The sequence below is a fragment of the Myxine glutinosa genome, chromosome 9 (genome assembly GCF_964187855.1).
Source record: "Myxine glutinosa chromosome 9, kmMyxGlut1.1, whole genome shotgun sequence".
In the NCBI taxonomy this organism is placed as follows: Eukaryota; Metazoa; Chordata; class Myxini; order Myxiniformes; family Myxinidae; genus Myxine; species Myxine glutinosa.
In genome coordinates, this window is record NC_136269.1 from 59,288,665 (window position 1) to 59,310,952 (window position 22,288).

Here is a 22,288-nt window from a genome sequence, read left to right on the forward strand (position 1 = left end):
TTTCTGTGTCTGAACAGCGATCTTAGATGACAGTGTGGAAAACAACAATTGTGGTTGATGTGGATCGAGTTGAGGTACAAAGTTGATCTGTCCTGGAAGAAGTCGGTGTAGTTTCTCTTTGAGGCGGGATTTATTGTCCCGGTATGGTCCAGCGTCAATGCCGAATTCGCTGAGCAAAGACCTGTACCTTTCCCAAACGTCTAGAAGCGTATAGATTTCACCTTGGGCCAGTCCAGTCGATACTTCAGATGCGACTTTCTCAAAGCAGATATCTCTGGACGTTTGAGTTGTGCTTGTACTAGATTTCGATGCTTTTCTATTGAACTGTACATAACACTTAAGATGATACCTGGCATCAACAGCCACGAGATCACTTACTCCTGCCAGGCGACACCGCAACACAGGGTCTGTTTGAGCTCCTTGGAGAATTTTGTCAGAAACATCAAAGGTAGCGACCAAATACGTTTGTTTGCAACTTTTCTCTTGGCAGAAAAAGCACAAATCAGTGTCCATAATGGACAGTTTACTGCGTAGAGATGGTCTCGGTGGTGAACTTGTCTCAGGTGCACTGCTTGAGGTGGCAAGAGTGCTTTCATATTTTTTCCTGAGTCGAGTTATTTTGAACGAACTTGTAAACGTCGAATAGCAGTCTTTGTGATTCAGGACTTCAGTCTGTTTTGTGATTTCCTTAAAGTCAATGTTTTGAATTCTTTCAACAGTGTGCCAGTTCTCAGAGTCATTGTACTTCTTGCGCTCTGCAGCGGCTTCACGGACTCTTTGAATTCCGGCGTCTCCGAGGTTTCTCGTTGGTTTCTTTGGGTCTCTGTTTTGACAGAAGATGCAGAGGGTCCAGTCAGTACTTGTGTCAGAACTCCGCTTTTGGCTCTGGCATTTTACCTTGGATTCCATGTTGAAGCTCAACTCAGTTCACCACATCCTGCAAACATCATAAATTGCATAATATGATAGCCAGTTTCTGCCGGCATTTTTACGTGGCGTCCCGACCGTGCCGTCCCATTACTGCCGTAATGTCGAATCCTATAAAAAATTGAAATTTGTGCAGCCCGACTTCACGATAGCCGGACTGCGGGCTGTAGGTATCAAACTTTTCAATCAGCGTTTTCCCGTCGCAAAGATGTCCGTGTTCAAGCCAAAAAAGATCAATGCTGCACCTGTATAGCTGGTGAAAAGCTGAAGTTCATCTCAAACATCGGTCATCGGTCTGAACATCAGGCAACACTGACGCTGAACGGAAGCGGAAACACCGGAAGTGAAGCTGACCTGATAACGAGGCACTTCCGGCCGCGCCCAACATGGTGGATACGAACAGAAAATACGTGAATCTTTCCATAATGAGTTTCAAGTTTGTGAGAGGTTTAACGCCTAATGATTTGGTGAAATTATGTTTTAAACACATATGCTAAAATCACATTATGCTAAAATAATTTATTATATAATAAATGATTTTAACATGTGATTAAAACATAATATCTTTGCATCAATATATTTAGGACAATTCATATATTTAGAACAATTCATAGGTATCAATGAGATACAAATGCAACATTTCAGAACCATATTTTTGGTAAAGGTTAACATATTTTTCTTAATAGTCAAATCTGACTATTGTATATAAATATGCACATAACTTTATCAAATATGTATAGTTTGGCATGATATTTGCAGGACATCTTACTGGTATCACTGGAGTAAAATATACCAAACTACACAAACATACCCACAGTAAAAGTCAAGATAAGTCGCGTGATTTGAAAATTAACAGAGTTCAGCTTTGAGATTTTTTGTACATTTTTGTGACTGATCTGTATATAACTTTATCAATTCGTTATGGAATGGCCTAATACTTCTTGGACACTTTACTGGTATTGCTGCGATGATATATGTCAAATTTCAGAACCACAGCTTCAGTACAACTGAAGTTATCAGACATTTTCTAAGTTATACATTTTCTATTTGTCCGGCCATTTTGTTTTTGGTATAAAAAAATTAAAAAGGCCCAAATCAATGGGCATCCACCTGAAATATGTTCAGTATGGGTCATATTAACTAGCTGACATGGATGCCTGCTCCTAACATTCCGTACCCCCTGAAGTGGAATTTGAACATTTTTCCACCAGTCTATACCAAAGTTTGCTGTCAAATTAATTTTCACTTTCGCTTGACTTGTAATACTGTTTTTTATTTTGTTTTTCCTTCGTTTTTTGATAACTGCACTGATCTCGTACTGTTTGTGTTGTTTTAAAGTATATTAATGTCTAAAAACTGGCAAAGATATCTCTCTGGTAACACGTTTATTTCTGAGCTGTCAGCTCGCTCTTAGATTGTTGTCCCCCGTCGCACCGCTGAGCGAAAGGGGGACTATGGTTTTCCCCTCCGTCCGTGTGCATCCGTCCGTGCGTGCGTGCGTCCGTCCATCCGTGCGTGCGTCCGTCCGTGCGTGCATGCATAAGCGAAGGACCGAATTATAATTTGGTGTGTGGTTGCAACCCACGTCAAAATCCAAGATGGCCGCCGCCATGTACGTCTGAACCTTGAGCGGAATATCTTGAAAAATAAGCGAACTACTAACTTCTAATCTGGTGTGGGTGTATCTAGGCACAAGGAAGAACGCTATTCAAAATTGGGTCGCCACGTCAAAATCCAAGATGGCCGCCACCATATATATGTCTGAACCTTGTGAGCAGAATATCTTGAAAAATAAGCGAACTACTAACTTCTAATCTGGTGTGGGGGTGTATCTAGGCATAAGGAAGAAGGCTATTCAAAATTGGGTCGCCACGTCAAAATCCAAGATGGCCGCCACCATATATATGTCTGAACCTTGTGAGCAGAATATCTTGAAAACTAAACGAACTACTAACTTCTAATCTGGTCTGTGGGTGTATCTACGCATAAGGGAGAACGCTATTGAAAATTGGGTCGCCACGTCAAAATCCAAGATGGCCACCTTGCATCTTCAACTTTGTCAACTCACATCACTTCACCGACGGGGGACCTAGGCGTAACGCTTGTTTTCCTGGTGTAATCGGATGATTTTAAATTATTTGAATATTGCAAGCAGAAGATACTGTATTGCATAGTGCAATATCCTTCAATGGGGACATCACCCTGTTTTTATATTTAATGCCATGGAATACTAGTCTCTGAAGACTCGTGTCATCTGAATCAAAATAAATGGATGTTTTGTTTAACAAACTACAGGTTGATAAGGGTATATTTGACTGCAATGGGAAATGAGTTGACTTCTTTTTTTTTTCGCTGACAAACGGCTAAAGCTCAAGACATCAGCTACATCTCCTTCCCCACTTTGGTATATGTACTCTAGTAATCTCCTGGTTGATAAAATGGATCATCCGATTTCGTTTGACTGATGAAGATCTCTTGTACTTTGTCAAAGCGGATCTTCTATGTCAGTACTGCAGGCAAATTGCAATTTTATGTATGGGCTCTTAAATAATATGATATTAACCTCACCTTATGGTTCTTTTCTGATCTTTAACCTCTCGTTATCCCACAAGTTCCATTTGTTGGGTCTTCATAAGACGAGTTCAAATTAGATTAAGACATTCAATGCACATGTTATTTATTTTATTTTTTTTAACTAAAAGCCAAGGTTACAATCCCTGAAAGAGAACTGGTTGGCGTCAGGAAGGGCATCCGGCCGTAGAAACACCGGCTCCACAACTCATGATGGCAGTTCTAATGCATGGGTGTGGTACATCCCGAAGTACCACGTGGACAAGTCCATCTGCATATGACAAAAAGAATGGTGGACAACTGTGAGGAAATGAGCTGTACAGGCAAAGTGACTGTATTCGTGACGGCGAACAGCCCAAAATTGCTCAGGGATCCTGGTTAGTTGGAGTTTTAAAAGGGAACAAAGAACGGTTATGGATAGGAACTATCAATGTTGGTACAATGACAGGAAGGGGAGTAGAAAAGTCTTTGAAATGCTGAACAGAAGAGCTGATATTTGTTGTCTTCAAAAAAGGAGGTGGAAAGTGCAAGGCTTATTGGCTGCAACAATTTTTTTTTCCTGGTGTGCACATCAAAGGGACATTAGTGACTGCTGTTCCCATCGCAAAAGTATTTACCCAAAAATTGATAATAAAGTAAAGTAATTCGGTTGTAGAATATGACACTAAAAATTATTATAGGAGGAGAAATTTTGAATATTGTAAGCATGTATGCACCCCAAGCAAGTCTAGGTGAATAACAATGAAGACCATTATAGGATTAAGTAGAAGATTTGGTTCAATGAGCTGCAAAGAAAAAGTGATTATAGGTGGAGATTTCAGTGGACACAGCGAGAAACAAAATGGATAAAAAGAAAGAGCAATCGGAGATGGCAGACCCTCGCCAGGACGTGTTTTTAGTAGTTTTTAAGGCTTTCGTGTTAAAACAAATATGGTAGCTGAACCACGTGACCGATGACGTCACCATTGTTTTTTTTCGACACCTATTTATCCCTGGATGTCGCTCAACAAATTTAATCTTGATCGGATGAGGTTTTGTACTTGTCGAAATATGACGTCATAATAGAGGAACCTATGACATCATTAACATGTTATTCCCCATGGAGAGTTCTTTCCAATGAGCAATGTCTCAATTTTTTTCTACGCAGCGCTTTCAGAGATATAGAGGTGCAAAGTTTTTCGGTTTTTCCAAGATGGTGCCGATACCACGTGACCTATGACGTCATAATTATATTTTAAAAAATTATACATGAGGAGGTGCACCTATATTGAAAATTTCTTGTCAATCGGACCAACGGTTGCAGAGAAAATCATATTTAGTCTGTGCGGACAAAGACAGACAAACAAACCGACAGATAGACAAACGGACTCAAATGCGATACTCTCTCCTTTGGCAAGGGTGATAATGATGTCTTTGGTGGATTTGGATATGGTGAAAGGAATGAGGCCAGAGAAGCGACATGAGAAAGGGCAGAAGCGACGGATATGTCCTCAATACTTACTTCAAGAAAATAGAAGAAGAACTTTTAACTTTTACATGCAGAAATGTAAAGAGACAGATTGATTATCTATTTGTGCGAAGGAGTTTTAAAAGGATGGTAAGTAATGTGAAAGTACGAGTAATATCCGGTGAAGATTGTTTGACTCTGCATCGATTGCTAGTTGGAGATTTTTACATCGCAAATAAAAATAACAGCTACGTACGGCCTCAAGTGAAGTCTGCGCCTAAACGTTTGGAAGCTGAGGTGCAAAAACAAGAGAAAATGAATTATTTGTGATTTTATTTCTTCTGTGTGTGGCAGCTCCCTGGTGTTGGTGTTGGGCTAGCGGCTAGGGTGCCAGCTTAGGATCCTAGGATCCTGGGTTCGAATCCCGGTCGATCGCTGAATTAACGCCAGGGGGGTTGACTCAGCCTGTCATCCTTCCGAGGTCGGCTAATTGAGTACCAGTTCACTGGTAATTCCCTGCTTGTCGTAAAAGGCGACAAAAATGGTTGGCGGCAGGAAGGGCATCCGGCCGTAAAACATTGCTTCAAAAAGGGGACCGAAAAACAACAACAACCACGGTCCCCGAAAAAGGCCGACACCCGCTTGCGGGGAAAAAAAAAAAAAAAAGGCCTCTAAAGGTGGTTTTTTGTGTGGCAGCTCCACTACGAGCCTCAGATCATGGAAACACAAAAACACACAGTGAGTCCATCTGGATTCTTAGTCGAAATGATAGAGGTGGGACAGATGTAGGAATCAAATTGATGACAAAGTTGTGCCGGAAAGATCTGGGAAGGAGGAGCATCCCTGAAGATTGGGCAAATAGCATTATTTTTCCAATGTTCAAGATGAAAGGACATCCTTTATTACTTTCATCTTAGAGGAGTTAAACTAATTGAGCAGGCATTGAAAGTTTTTGAAAAAGGCAGTTGAAAAAGGACGAAGAAAATGGAAAATACAGACAACTAATTTGGCTTTATACCAGGAAGGTCATTTTTATTTTGAGGCAAAGCTGAGAGAAGTATTTGGCAAAGAAAAGGAAACTATCATGTTTTCATGGACTGAGAAAAAGCTCTCGTTGAGTACCAAAAGCAATTGAATGGGCTCTCAGAAGGCAACTTCTGCTGGAAGAAATGGTAAAAGTAGTCATGGAAATGTATATTAAAATAATAATTAAGCACTATGGTGTAGACTGTAGACCAACTTGGGATGCATTAAAATGTTTGAGGTCATGTTAGGATTTACTCCAGGGATCTGTTTAAAGTCTACTTCTGTTTTTAATAGTGATACGAAAATTGATGAATAATGAAAGGTTGTGATTCCCATGCAAGTTATTGTGCTGGTGAGTTAGTAGTGAATGCTGAAAGTGAAAAATAAGCAAGAGTTATTTTTAAAATTGGAAAAGTGCAATATAGAGGAATCCTGTATGCATCAACGTTAATATAATAAAGCTCATGGTGAGTGACGAAGGAGAAAGGAAAGAAAGCAGACTGTCGTGTTCAATATGCGGAAAAGGAGTTTTATCCCGTGGAAGCGAAAAGTGGGGTTAAGCAATTGGTTCATGTCCACCCATCCGTTTTATCAGTTTATGATTGTAGTGAAATTATACCAAAGTTGAACCCAGGAGTGATACTCGCTTAAACCACTGAGGGGCGTCTATAAGACCTGGGACATCCGCGACGCTGAGCCACTCCTGTGACATTTACTATGACATTTAGTCCTGTAGTCTTGAATGGTACGTACCCGCACCTATATGCTAGACTCGCTTGCTTTGACTATTATTATCGGTCCTTTCTGTATGATACCAAGATCCTGATATCTATTGCATGATTGTATTTTTACAGGATGATGCCAGAGATCTAATTGTGATTAAACCAACCTATGGGACAAAGTTGTGGACCTGATTGATGTCCACGACAATGATCGTCGGCTTATGATCGAGGAACAACTTGTTGAAATTGAATGTTATATTTTGAACACGAATCGGAACATGGATAAAGAGACGAGTCTTTCGTTTTACCATACCGTGGCTCAGAATTTGACCCGATTTCACATGTGCAGAGAGGAGTGAGATGATGATTTTTACTCTGTCTCTGGCAGTCAAACAAAATTGAAAATAATTCCAAACAGGAAACGTGGTTTTTAAGGACGTCATAAAGGACACATAGGAAAGGCACGAATAACTCATGGTCACGTGTTAGATAGGGTGGTGCAATAGACACTGAAAATGGCAGTAAAACTGGAATTAATTTATTTCTTTGACTTTTATAATCTTTATTTTATTTAAATTTAATTATATACTTGAAGACTGTAGTACACAAATCATGTGTCATAATACTTCCAAAAACCTCTGGTTTTGAAGTAAAGTCCATACTTTCAATTTAAATAAAGATTCAATGGGGTGGTGTATAAGCGTTGTATTCAGGACTGCTTCTGCACTACTTCAATAGCACTAAACTTTCGCATTTTTTATCGATCGTTAAAATCATCATTTTATTAACATTGAAGGTACACTGACTGCATGGGGGTATCGCGTTCTCTGAACTCTCCAGTTCAATTGTGTGTTAAACATCTTTTCTACATTTACTGCTTGCTGATATATTTGTTTTTTTTTGTCATTCGGTTGGTGCAACAGGTAATATAAATGCACAGGGAATTCTTATTTCACTCCTAAGACCACACTGGTAACCTTTCCCACACCAAGCGGTTCTCATAATCACGTGTTTTTTGATAAACCTGGAACCTCTAAACACAAACTACATGGATTTTGGCCTCTCACAGTGCCACCTCCAGCTATTCACACCCTGCTTCAATTCCCAGCCTTCATTCCCAAGTGAAACCTTGTCACAACCCAGCACCTTTGTGCGGACAACTTCACGCTGTGAATTCTGATGGCTCATGTGCTGGATGGATAACATTTCTATTTTCCCACCTCCACATTGCAGAAGATGTTTTTTGGAAACCTGGCCCTTAATTCACTTGGCATCATGAGCTTGCAATGAAAACAATGCTCTCCTTGTAGCTACAACGTTAAATCTGGAGGCAGCAGCTATTTGTTTAACTTTCTGAACGCCAAGAGTAAAACAAGACAGAGCATTTTAAAATGCAGAACCTTGGTGGGGTATATAGATTACAGTAGATCTGAGAACCAGTGTGAATTCTCACTCACTGACTCGCAGGTGCAAGAGGTTTTCATGTTCCTTTGGAAATGTGCGAGGCTAATAAGTCACTTGATAAATTCCCCATACTCATATATGTTGTGAAAAATACATCGGTAATGCTTTGCATATTTAGTAAAACTTATGTATCTATTCATAGTTATTTATTATTTATGTAAACTCGCAGGATTCCTGTCACACACAGAAAAATCTCCTTTAGGAGTGGCGAGAAGAAAAGTATGGCCCTTGACAACAGCATGCAGATGCACAGACATACACACAATTGATAGACCACATAGATTATAATACATCGGTCTCTTGGTCTCTTACCTGGGCATATAATGCACATTCAAGGTACAAAATCACCTCGTGGTCAAATTAGACAACCTTGTTAAAACATGGGTAATGGGGGTAAGACACACTCGGGAAGAGGTGGGAATAATTTTGACATTATCCACATGAAAGATACTCGTACATGTCAACTTGTGGTCAAGTTAATTGTAATTGTAATTGTAATGGTTGCAGTGCTTAAGGCCACTTGAGGGTGCAATATAAAAGTTTGTGTGCGGACTCACTCACTGACACACACAGACCAATTACAATTTCCTCTTCTGGCCTTGAGCGGTTGAGGCTAATTCATAGGCCACGGTTTTAAATATGGAAGATGCAAGTAGATTTTAAAATTATTTGTGATTTTTGGTCCAAATATGCAGAACAAGTCCCTTCTAACATGTTTGAAAATTCCATGCTGCTGTTGAATGAAGCTGAATGTAAGTCCATGGTGCTGTCAAGGTTACACTATTCAGAAAATGATGAACTGGCCCTCACTTCGACTGTGTGCAATTATGCTGCGTGTGTGTTTCTTGTTCCTGCCTTGCAGAATTAATTGCGGTGCAGCATCTCAAACGATCATGGAAGTACTTCAAAGACTACCGACAGGCAAGGGTTCTTTGTTTGGCCTATCTCGCAACTGTTCCCCCATATCTGTGTGTAATTACAAAGCAGCGTTCGAGAAACGTGGGATGGCAGACGATGAGTGGCACGCAACAAGGAGAGATGCAAGTTTATAATGAGCAATTTTGTTTACAATAAAATAACTAAACCCCTGCGGTACTCGGGTGCTGGTGAATACGCCGTTCCGAGAACTCTTTGAACTCCATCAAACCTTAATCTCACTGCAGTGTTTATATTAAGGATGTTTCAAAACGTTGCCGCTTATATTTTGTATACATGAAGAAGTTTAAGTTTTGGTCAAGTTTCTGAGAACCGTGGTGAAAGATTAACAAATTCTCCGAATAAATGGATGAAAGTCGCGATTTATCCCGGAAGACGTAACAATAAGTTGGATCAAGTACTGGAAATCAATCGCTCAAAATGCGATGTTCTGCTGATTACCCAATCGGCTTAAGCTGCCATTGGCCTGAGTTGAATTGGCTGCTGCTCTTGTATGTTGTGCAAGGATGTCATATGATGATCCTTGACAGCGGATGTCACGTGTTTGGTGTCATGTGACCTTTGCTTACGTCACAGATGACGAGGAACACCCCCAAGTGTCCGGTCCCACCCATGTGATAAATTCGAGCAAAAATCTCCCTTCTTGTTTTATCGTCTGTCTCCACGCTCACAAATGCATTCCTTTAATCCGAGCTTGAACCACTTGTTTTCGCTGTCCAATATCACATCGTTGGTGCTGGCAGTGTGGTCTGTGGTCCGTAGATGAGAATACACCACTAAGTCACACTCTGTGGGGTTCAGCCTACCATGCCATCCAGGTTTTCAGTGGTTATGTCTATAATAATCCTTGCAGTCCACCTGGTCACATCTTGTACCATGGATTACTTTGCGTTTCTTATCCTTTGGGGGAAAGGGTGGGGCTGATCCTTCACATGCACCACTTCATGAGAAGGGTGTTTTGGGGGCTTGAAGGTGATGGAGATCCAAAACCATGAGAAGGATAGTTTTACCTTGTCCTGTAAGCCTGCGACATACGGTGTGTTTAACGAACCTCTTTTTTTTGTTGTTGACTGACTTGAATGATGTTCAAAACACCCTGAGACAACAATTGGAAGCACGTAAAGGATCAGCCCCCCACCCCCCGACAAGAGTCCCTTTATACAGAGAGTTACGACAACTGAGAATACGCCGCCATTTTGGGGCCAATTGTGCGGAACCACTGAACCGGCACATGCACAGTGCACTATGAGCTATGCGTGTATAATGCAATGCACCACTGCACAAACACGGGGCGGGTTAGGGAGTATGGTGAATGTTTTTTATTTTTTATTTTATTGTATCGAGATGTCGGTCTATGAGTATTAGCTCCATTATGTTCCAGATTGCCTATAATGGGATATTAGTTTGTCTGAAAAAATGAGCGGTTAATGAGAAGTGAGAAAATGGGTGATTTCTGAATCCTCATTATCGCGATGTTGGCAATAATAATTTGGGTTACTCACGATGCCTGGAGAGAATTTGAACATACTATGTGACTAGGTAGTCTTGTAACCTAAAATAATCTTTAACCTCTTCGATTAAGGGGATAGGAAAAGCGGGGGGGGCATTAAAACACACGTGTGTTTTGTCTGAAAGAAATGAATTTAATGTAAACATTATCAAACTGTAACAAAATTTGATGAGTTTTCAGAGCCAATAAACTCATACGACATACATACACACAAACATCAACACATTAAAACACACATGCACACACACGGGATAAACACACACACACACACACACACACACACACACACACATATACACACACACACACACAGGCTCTCGGTCAATGCACACATACTGTAAATTAACCTTTTCAGCTTTCTTTTCATCAGTTAACCACATTCAGCAACAGATCCAGCAACAGATCCAGGTACAATCGGAATAAATGAAACGTAGTACAGCTGTCAAAATTGCAATATGTGATGATTTTTTTTTTTAGCATTTATCTCTACCATTTTGAAGAACGATACAAATTAGAGGTCTTGTAAGGTTTGAGACCCCAATATGAATAGCAACTTCCTGCTTTTTATCTTTACAATCATTAAAACTTTCATTGCATTATGTGGAATTTTTTGAGAACTTTTTTGTTCCCCTGAAGAAAAAAAAATGGCAAGACCAAATACAGGGTAAGTGGATATGCTACATGGGCAAGCTATTTCTTAAGATGCATGCACCAATACACAATAATGCCAAACAGACCTTTTTTTTTGTCCAGCCCTGTTGAATTTACAACATAACCATTCATAACCATTCTCTAGAAATGATTCCTAATACTAGCTATTATCAAACTGTTGGCATATTGTGAACTGAACGTTCTTTTTCTAAATAGAAATATAGAAAGCTTCCAGCCCACACGGCTGACTTTATTCTCCCATATTGTACGTCTATTGGGATCTGAAGGGAATCTGTACATCTTGAAACCCTTGTCATGCCTATTTGTGCATCCAAATGCACAACAACCCGGCATTTTCAGTGAACTAAGGCTTCCGTAGGTAGTCGAATCGATTGTACTTGCATAACACGCGAACGCGAGAAGTTAAGCGAACGCGAATTTGGCCCCAAAATGGCTCCCTGAGTCACGTGACCGTATTTTTCCGGATCGTCATGTCGTAACTCTGTATAAAGGGACTCTACCCCCGACCTCCCCGCCCCCCCCCCCCCCCCCCGCCCTCAGAGAAAAATAAATACAATGTGGTGTATGGTACATGATGCAATCAAATGGACTGCAAGGGCTATTGCATCCGTGAGATACAACAGTCCCTGAAAGCCGGGATGGATCACCATCATTGGTCGAGCCTCACAAAGTCTATGACAGACTAAGCCCTGTAGTCTCATATACCTGTAGTCTCATACTCATCACTGGCCATGCCTTCAGCACCAAAGATGTTGTGAATTTTTTTTTGAGGCTTTTGATAGAATACAAACTTCTATATTTCAACGGTTGTCCAACTGTAGACAAGACTGTACACCATCTCTAAATGCTCAGTGTTTATAACCTACTTGTTGGGGGTCGATTTTTGAAATGTGCACCCATTGGTCAGATAGCTGCCGGACCCCACTCACATTTGTCGCTTGACTCCACCCACCATGGCACCCAGATGAAGTAATATGGCTGCAATCTTGGGTTTTTTGGTGGGCCTAAGACATCAGGCCTGTAATCCTCTGCTGATTATACACTGCCCGGGTTTGTTGTCAGATTTCCATTGGCTTTGTTTGGCTCGAGTGTTGATTGGAAAGGGGGGGAGGGGGGGGGGAGGGTTTTTTCCAAGTGTTATGTAATATCTTAGGGGATGTGAAAATAGACCCAGCTGTCCATCAGACTCGTATGAACCAAATGATGAAGTCCCTTGGAGATGAATTGTAATTGTATAGTACCTTTAATAGCAAGAATGAGGGAGTTGAGTGGACAGAGGAGGCAGAACATATATATTTTATGTCGCAGGTTGTGACTACAGTGCGGTCATTCTTGATTCATCATGGCTCTGTTTACCTCCGGGTTGGCAAAATTCTATGTATTTGTTTGCTGCAGTCCAATTTACCGCCGAGAAACACTCGTTAGTGATTATGCACGCAAGATCACGTGATGGGTAACTTGTCTCTGACCATGTGACCCTCTTTGAGCAGAGCGAGGCAACACGGGCCGACTTTTGTTTTTGCATATTTTCGTTTACGGACATTTGTGATTTCTTCTTCTTTTTCGTGGGATATTGGTCGAATTCCATCAATATGCGAAATTTCAGCTTTCTTACCGACCTCAAAAGTCCTGAACATTTGTGAGTGAGTGAGTAAGTGAGTGTGAGAAAGAGCTCTTTTATTAGTCCCCTACCGGTGTACACCGGAGGGGACTATAGGTTTGCACTCCGTCCCTCCGTCTGTCAGTCCGTCACGCAAAGAACAGTTTTCCGGACTTTTTTTCTAAACTCTTAATGCTAATGATTTCAAACTTGGTACACGGTTTCGTCATGATAAGTTACAGATCAAGTTCGAACTTCACAACGTTTTGATCATTTTTGACAAAGTTATAGCACTTTGAACTTTGGTAATTTCCCCAACAGTTTTCCGGACGACAGACTGCCGGTAGGGGACATGTATTGCAGCGCAATACTCAGAATGCTTGTTAAATATACATATTGTGTGAATTTAATAACTTGAATATTTTGCACTTTTATCTATTGTTTTTCTTCTGCAATCACTACTGGCATGAGATGAAAATTGAGACTCCACAAGCAAGCTTCATGTGTTTGTGACATTTTTGCTAGATGATCATTGAGCCAACTAGCCCGAAGCTGCTACCCGAACCCCTGAACGAGCCGTACTACCAACCCCCTTACACACTCGCGATCGAGCTCACGGGGATCCTCCTCCATCCAGAGTGGTCGGTGAGTGTTGCTTTCAACTGAGTCGCTTCAAAATAAAGGCGTACACACACTGCAAGGACAATGACAAAGGCCTGTACACCATAAAAGCATAAATTCAATGGTGCTTGAAAATGTCCACTCGATGTTAGTCGGTCTCGGTTAGCACGGTCTTTGCATAATTACCAATGACACCTACAATGACAGTTTAAGTAACAATGGAGCAAGAATACCAAGTATCATTGACACACTGTCATCGCTTGTCCATTGTCATCAGTTGTTTTGTAGTGTACCTGGGTCTTGAGATGTGATGAAATGGAAGGAAAGGTCATGGGTCACAAATCGGTGATGTCGTTGCCAACGTTGTTTCTTTCCTCTTCTGTGTATATATTTTGCTTATAAACATCAGTTCCAAATGAAATTTATCAGTTCCTCAAAAAGTTACATGAACACTTGTACAGTACCTACCATACTTGCAATATTCCAAGACGTGGCAACAGGTATTTTTTCTCAATTTACAAGGATCTGTGTGTTTGTGTAATAAGGAAAGAAATAAATGTAAGGTATATATTTTACAAATGACGTTGGGGTTAATGAAGGGGTTAATTATCTATTTTGTAATTAATGTTCGCATCAGGCATTTTGTAGCAGCCCAGTCTAGTTGTGGTCACAATCGAGCATACAGAGAGCTCCTATGTTTGTCTCTTCCCTTTTTCCCCTCTTTAATTAATATTCTTTATCCTTCCTCATTGTATTTTATCACCGTCCACGTGGCCGAAAGACCAACTTGGCGGTACCGCGTGTGTGAGGTCAGACGTGTAGAAGGTTTGGCACACTGCACCAAAATTGTGGATTCATGTGTGTGAGGTATGATGCGCTACGTCAACATTGTGGAAGCAAGTGTGCGACCTTCAACAGTGAGGGGGGGGGGAAGCTTGAAGCAGGAGGCATCTCCCGAGCATATTGTTACGGATCGCGGTTTAGATGTTATGATGGGCCGAGCGGATGGTCCACCGCGACCTAACAGTTCCCCCGATTCTTCCCCAACTCACCCGATTCATCCAGACGTTGGCCAAATCGCGCTGCGCTAAATCAATGATTGGAAAGGACACAACGACTGGGATAAATGAAACGATGCAAGGGGTACAGTTCTCAAGACCTCCGGAGGAGGGTATAATTAGTGGTGGAGAAAAGGGGTAGATTACAAGGTAGAGTGAGGTAAAAGACACAGAAGAGATAGGCACTTAGATACAATCTTATCTATCCCAGACAGACCACAGACAAACGGAACAAGGCTGACTTACACAGGGATTGATGGCAGGGAAGGACAGGTAGGTTGATAGCACAAGGTGCACCTTGGCTCGGGGACAGGATCAAGCACGGTCCAAGAGATGCAGGGAGGCCTCACAGCGCTCGGAGGTGGCGTCTTTCTTTCTCCAAGCTCAGCGCGCATCTGACGTCACCACTCCCTCGGCTGCGCATGCTCAGCGGGGAGTGACACACCCTCGGCTGGTTGGCTCCGCCCCAGATGGGACCGGTCCGCCGCTTCCATTGGGTGCGGGGGTTACCGGGCTCTGCCCTTGACGAGGAGCTGACAGGGAGCCCCTAGTTGGTAACCCCGTCGAGCACATGTTTGATGGCGGCTCGTGGGGAAGGCCTCGTGCCCTCCCAACACCCCCTACCAACCAAGCCGGAGTGAGGACGCGCACTCCCTGTGCACGCCGCCGCTGTTGCTGTTGTTGTTGTTGTTGTTTCTGAACCGTGAGGAAGAGCTGCGGGGAGGTATTGGGAGGTCCTAAACTTCCTAACGGTGCCATACAATCACATTCTGGTGCAACGAAGGGTCAGAATTAATGGAAACGAATCCTTAACTGACATAGACTAAGAATAACTAGCAAGATGTCCTATAGTTGTCTGCGTGAGATGCGGTGGACCTGGATGCGACATTTAATGGGGGGAAATAGGGGGAGGTCGGGTCTACAGAGTGTTGTTTACAGAAAATGGGACTAGGGAATGGGGGATTGGGGGTAGTTGGGAAGTATTGAGGAAATAGGGGAATATTTACAAGCGGATATGGATGGATGCAAATCCCATATCCGCAACATTATAAAAGCTTGAGAGAAGCTCGCCTATGTCAGTGGCCCCCAATCAAGTCAGTCTCAGGTCGTTTTTAAAAGATCACTGTGGTCACCAGTGAAGAGACGGAGTGGAGAATCGCTGCAGCCAGTGCCAGGCAGAGTCCCATGCTGGGTGGTGGAGTCAGCGCCTGGGGTTCCGAGGGAGGACAGACTGCAGTGAGAGTTTCAAACAGGCACATGAGTGCAGAGCTCTGATCAGTGCATCCACGTTGCGCCTCCCAGCAGTGACTATCCAAAGAAAAGGCCACCGCGAACCTGAACCTCACCCATTGGCTCTCACTCTTTTGGCTCTCGCATGTCCCTGAATGAGTCTGCATGTGCTGAGTTTAGTTTAAGGTTTCTTCGCTCAGTCCGTTTCTGTCCAGCATAAGTGGCCAGAGGATTTCCATATGTTAGTATTTTAATTATTGACCACTTGTGGTGTCCACATCCTTGTTGTTTATAACACCTCTTCAATTTTATTCCCTTGTTGCTGTGGCCTTTGAGCCACATAATTGCCCTCCAGTGTAACCAAATGATCATGGAACCATCCTGCGCTGAGTTTCAGCGCGTAGCCTCGATGTTTCATTATTAATTTCACCAACAACAACAACAACACCAACAGGCATTTTAAAGCCATTTTCCCTGCCAGAGCGGGGGTTAGCCTTGTGGGCCCAATGACAATCTTCTCCATTTTGCCCTATTTTCTGCATCTCCTCTTGTTAACCCCCTTGCCCGCATTTATTCTTCCACCACCTTTAGCCAAGTCTTTCTCGGTCTTCCCCGTCCTCTACTTCCTTCTACATTCATTTCCATCACTCTTCTCAACCAGTCACTTTCATTCTTCCTCAACACATGACCAAACCATCTCAACCTATTTCTCTTCACAGCATCCATCACAGGCTCGATTCCCATCATCTTTAACAATTCATCATCTGCCTTCCTCTCTCTCAACGATACTCCGCACATCCACCGAACCATTCACATTTCCACCCTTTCCAGCCTTCGTTGCTACTCTACATTCATTACCCATGTCTCGCTCCCATAAATCACAACACTTCTCACACATGCAGTTTCAACGACACTCCCCTCCTCGTCGGCACGCCACTCAGTTCCCGAAACTTCTTCCATGCATGTCTCACTCCAGCAACCGTTGCCAAGTCTGATCCACCTTCTCCATTCAGCATGTCTGCTAGGTAGCAAAATGTTTTCACACCTTCCAGCTTCACGCCGTCTCCAAGGTCCAACTCAACATTTCCTCCATCTGCAGCTCCCTCTGTGCACACCGTACACTTGAAGGTAGCTGCCACACTGGTTAATGACACGCTCAGACCACTACATTTTAAACTCAACTGGACTATGTCCAGCTGAATTTTTGTCGACACTCAGTGTCCGTCGTCCGTCTGTTTCTGTCTGTCTGTCTGTCGTCTGTAAACAATTCGACGTCTATCCTCTAAAAGTCACAAATATTGATCAAATTGGATGAAACTTTTTATGCAGCATCTTTAAGACATAAACTAGTTTGGGATTGCATTTGGGCGTTGCATGCCCAAAAATGGTCGCGGCAGGGCGGCCATATTGAAAAATCAATTTTTGTCAATCTGGCACTTCCTAATGTAGCTAGAAGGCTGAAACTTGGTGTGAAGACAGTATGTAACAAACCTCAACACATACAGTCACCTGAAAAAGTAAGTACACCCCATGTAAAGTTTTGACTTTTTCAACATATTTCAACATACAGCTATTTCATCTTCATTTCAACAATATTGATAAAGGTGAAATAATATAACAAATATCTTGAAACATTTACATTTTGTCGTCCATTGTATAATTTAAATAACCATAAATGCAAATTTCGCATGTGGAAAAAGTAAGTACACCCCTACATTTATCACTACTTCAAATACCTAAAATTAGAATCAGGTGCACCAGCTCAGGTGCAAATGATTAGAACATCGTTAGAGAGGATCTTGGAGGAACTTGTCTTATTGAAAACCTCAGACATTTAGTTTGGTTTGCTCTTTGTTGTTGAAGTGTGCGGCGTCACCATGCCTAGATCAAAAGAGCTCTCTGAGGCCTTCAGAAAGAAGGTTAATAGATGCCTACAAGTCTGGGAAGGGATTTAAAAAGATCTCCAAACAATTTGAAATCAATCATTCGACTATCCAGAAGATCATCTACAAGTGGAGAAGATTCCAAACAACTGCCAACTTGTTCAGGCCAGACTGGACTGCCCCAGAAAGTTCAGCCCGAGAGCAGACCGCAAGATGCTGAAAGAAGTCTCGAAGAACCCCAGAATGTCATCACGGGACCTACAGGGAGATCTTGCCACTGTTGATGTCAAAGTGCATAAGTCTGCCATTAGAAAGGCTGCACAAATTTGATCTACATGGGAGGTGTGCCAGGAGGAAACCTTTGCTGTCCAGAAAGAACATCAGGGCAAGACTAAACTTTGCCAATGAACACCTAGGCAAAGACCAGCACTTCTGGAACAATGTGCTCTGGACAGATGAGTCAAAGGTAGAGCTATTTGGCCACAGTACCAGAAGACATGTTTGGTGAAAACCAAAGACAGCATTTGACCACCAGAACCTGATACCAACTGTAAAGCATGGTGGTGGAAATATTATGGTTTGGGGCAGCTTTGCTGCATCAGGGCCTTGGCAGCTCACCATCATAGAATCCACGATGAATTCTTCATTGTACCAGAGGGTGCTTGAGGATAATGTGAGGCCATCTGTCGGATAATTGAAGCTCAACCGAAGATGGACTTTGCAACATGACAATGACCCTAAACATACCAGTAAATCCACCAAGGAATGGCTGAAAAGAAAGAAATGGAGGGTTCTGGAATGGCCAAGTCAAAGCCCGGATCTAAATCCCATCGAAATGTTGTGGGGGGATTTGAAACGAGCTGGGCATGGAAGAAACCCCTCAAACATCGCACAGCTGAAAAAATTCTGCGTGGAGGAGTGGGCAAAAATTTCTCCCAGTCGTTGTCAGAGACTGGTAGACAGTTATAAGAAACGCCTACTTGAGGTTGTTTCTGTCAAAGGGGGCAATACCACCTATTAGAGCCATGGGTGTACCTACTTTTTCCACATGCAAAATTTGCATTTGTTTATTTAAATTATACAATGGACTACAAAATGTAAATGTTTCATGTTATTTGTTATATTATATCACCTTTATCTATCAATATTGTTGAAATGAAGATCAAATAGCTGTATGTTGAAATATGTTGAAAGAGTCAAAACTTTACATGGGGTGTACTTACTTTTTCACGTGACTGTATATTACGGGTTGTGACGATGTCCGAAAAATGACCTCGTCGTGACCTATGACATGACTTGACCCATAAACATCAGTTTGGACGACGTCCAAGCTCTAAAAGTCACAAATACTGATCAAATTTATCAATAAACTCATAATTATTATCATTATTATCATATAAACTATATAGTTTGTGGTTCTATTTTTTTTTTTTTTTTTTTTTTTTTTTGTATACAAGATCGAGGCTCGTGAAAGAGCGAACATTAATCACACAGAAAGACAAACAGACACATAAAACAAATAACATCGGGAGCGGTAGACAAGATGGGGAGAGAGGGGGAAGGACACAAACACAACATTTGAGAGCAGGGACCGAGAGACATGGAGACATCGAGAGATCTGTGGGAGGGAGAGGGCTTTGGGGGGGAGGCATGTGAAGGGGGGGGAGGCATGTGAAGGGGGGGGGGGGGGGGTGGGAGAGGTATAAACATATGGACACTGCCAGGATTTCCAGGAAAGAAGTTGGAATTTCAAACAAGGTGGATCTGGGGTGAATTAGTGGGGGTAGAAAAGATCAAGGTTATGGATGGGGGAAGATAAGAGATGGTGGTGAACAGCTGTTTTAAAGACCTGGAGGGAGGAGAGGGATTGAAGGGAGTGTGGGAGTTTGTTCCACAGGCGGGAGAAAAGAGGAATGAAAGAGTGAAGGTGAGCAGAGAGCCGAGATTTCGGCAGTTTAACCATCAGAGGGTTGCTGGCAGATCTTGTGCGACCTGTAGGAATATTTGGGGGACAGAGCACAGAGAGAGCTGGGGGAGCAAGGCCGGAGAGGAGTCGGTAGAAGACAGAAAGGCCACCTACCTGCCTGCGGTGAGTGAGTGAAAGGCCCTCAGAGATAGCTTCATCGCGGGAGATTCCAATGATTTTGAAAGCTTTGGATTCAACAGCGTGAAGCCGAGCCAGGTGTGAGGCAGGAGCACCAGCCCATAGGGGAGAACAGTATTCCATTGAGCTGCGGATGAAAGCCTTGTATGTGGTGAGGAGCTCAGGTGTGCCGAGGAAGGACTTCGCACGACGGAGGATGCCCAGTCGGCGACTGGCTTTGGAGGCCAGCTTGGAAATGTGGTTTTCCCAAGAAAGATCATGGCAGATAGTGAGACCCAAAAGCTTGAGTGACAGAACTTCTTGGAGAGGATTGTTGAGAAAGTAGATGGGAGGGTTGTCCAGTCGATCTTTTCGGAGAGACATAGTAAGAGAGTGCGATTTGTCAGGATTGAAAGACATGTTCCACTTGTTTGACCAGTCTGTGATTTTGTCCAGGTCTTCAGAGAGAGAGGAGGCTGCAGACTGCCGATCTGAGGGAAGAGGAATGGAGCGGCAGAGAGTGGAGTCATCAGCAAAGAGATAGAGAGGATTTTCCAGAGAGTCGGAGAGATCATTGATAAAGACCAGAAAAAGCACAGGGCCCAGCGCACTTCTTTGGGGAACTCCAGCCTGAACAGGAAGGGGAGATGAGAGAAATCCATTCAGGGCCACACGTTGACTACGACCAGAGAGGAAGTCTGCAAGCCATGCATGGAGATTTCCATGGATACCATAGGAGGAGAGTTTGGTGAGCAGAGCTGGGTGCCAGACCGTATCAAAGGCCCGTGATATGTCAAGGGAGACAGCTCTGATTTCCTGTTTGGCATTGAGGACCTCCATCCATTGTTGAGACAGCAGAAGCAGCATGTCCAGAGTAGAGTGACCTGGTCTGAAACCAAATTGATGATCAGAGATCAAGCCATTGGAGAAGAGGAAAGATTTCATATCCGAAGCAATGATGGATTCCATGACTTTGCTGATAATTGGGAGCAGGCTGATTGGTCTGTAGTTGCAAGGATCTGTTTTTGCACCTTTTTTGTGTAAAGCGGTAATGTTAGCTGATTTCCAGGATGCTGGCAGATGACCTTGAGCAAAAGATAGGGTGAAAAGAACAGAGAGAGGGTGAGATAGAGCGGCAGAGCAGGATTTTAGGACCCGTGGGCTGATGCCGTCTGGTCCAGTTGCAGAATCAGAGTCGAGGTTTGACAAAAACTCCTCCACCTTGTCAGGAGAGAAGGACACAGAGTCCAGGAGCAGTTGGGTTCGACTGGGAAAGGTGGGAACAGAGAGAGATGGGTTTGGGACTAAGGATTTCGAGGCGAACACAGAGTTGAGGCATTCGGCTTTGTCACGTGCGATGTCAACTGTGTGGCCATTTGAGGTAAGGGAGGGGATGGAGGGGGAACAAACACCAGAAACGGATTTGACCAGACGCCACCAGGATTTGGAGGAAGGAGACAGGTTTGAGAGTTCATTCTTGAGTGAGGAGAGATAGTGCTTCCTGGCACTCCTGAGGGTAGACACACACTTGTTCCGAGCTTGGTGGAAGAAACTGAGATTTCCTTCAGTTGGATTAGCCTTCCAAGAGGCAAAGGCAAGTTGTTTCAGGGCAACTGCCTCACCACAAGATTCAGTGTACCATGGACGGGAGGAAGGGTAAGACAATTGAAGGCGAGATGGGATAAATCTGTGCATGAGAGAGATCAGTTTGCTTTGGAAGAATTCCCAGGAAGAATTGATGTCAGAGGCAGTGGAGATGGGAGACCAATCCAGACGATTGATGGCTGCTTGAAGACCGTCCCAGTCGGCCTGAGTGAAATGCCAGACTATTATGCATATTCTAACCATATTGATATGGAGGAGTTGAGTTCAGGTTCCCTGGAACCTCAAGTTGATGAACCCACTCAGCGTACATTGTACAATAACATTGTATACTCCGACACCCTTCCTGCACACAGCACACGGCCACTTCCCAGTTCTTTCCACCTCACCACACGCTTTACCACTTGCCATCACCTTCGTTTTTCTGAGATTCACCTTCAGACTTTTTGTCTCTATGCATTCTTTACACTTGTTCATCTTCTCCTTCAGTCCATCCATACTTTCCGCAAACGACACCAGATCATCTGCATACAATTCCCACGGCAAACCCTCCTTTACATTCCGAGCCAGCACCTCCATCACAGCTACAAATAGTAGTGGACTTAGTAGCAACGCCTGATGCACTCCCACCTTCACCTCAAACTCACTACTGTTCCCGTCCTTTGTCCTTACAGCTGTGCGCGCTCTCTCATACATTGCCATCACTACTCTGACAACCATTCCTGCACTCCTAACTTCCTCAATGCCCCTGTCACTACTTCGCATGGAACCCTATCGAATGCTTTCTCCAGATCAACAAACCCAAGATACAACTTCTTCCTCTTCTCCATGTACTGCTCCTGCAACTGCCTCACAATAAAAAGCGCGTCTGTCGTTCCTCTTCCTGGCATAAATCCAAACTGCATTTCTTCGATCTTCACTTTCTTCCTTATCCTC

General features: G+C 43.1%; 1 protein-coding gene across 5 annotated transcripts in view; it reads left to right on the forward strand.

The window, feature by feature from the left end:
- TIMM50 (translocase of inner mitochondrial membrane 50) overlaps positions 1–22,288 on the forward strand; it is a 173,510-nt gene that overhangs the window by 112,769 nt on the left and 38,453 nt on the right. For all 5 annotated transcript variants that reach the window (XM_068100800.2, XM_068100802.2, XM_068100799.2 and 2 more), the window contains exons 4-5: positions 9,020–9,078; positions 13,401–13,520. In XM_068100800.2, the coding sequence (XP_067956901.1) occupies positions 9,020–9,078; positions 13,401–13,520 (179 nt within the window). The remainder of the gene's footprint in view (positions 1–9,019; positions 9,079–13,400; positions 13,521–22,288) is intronic.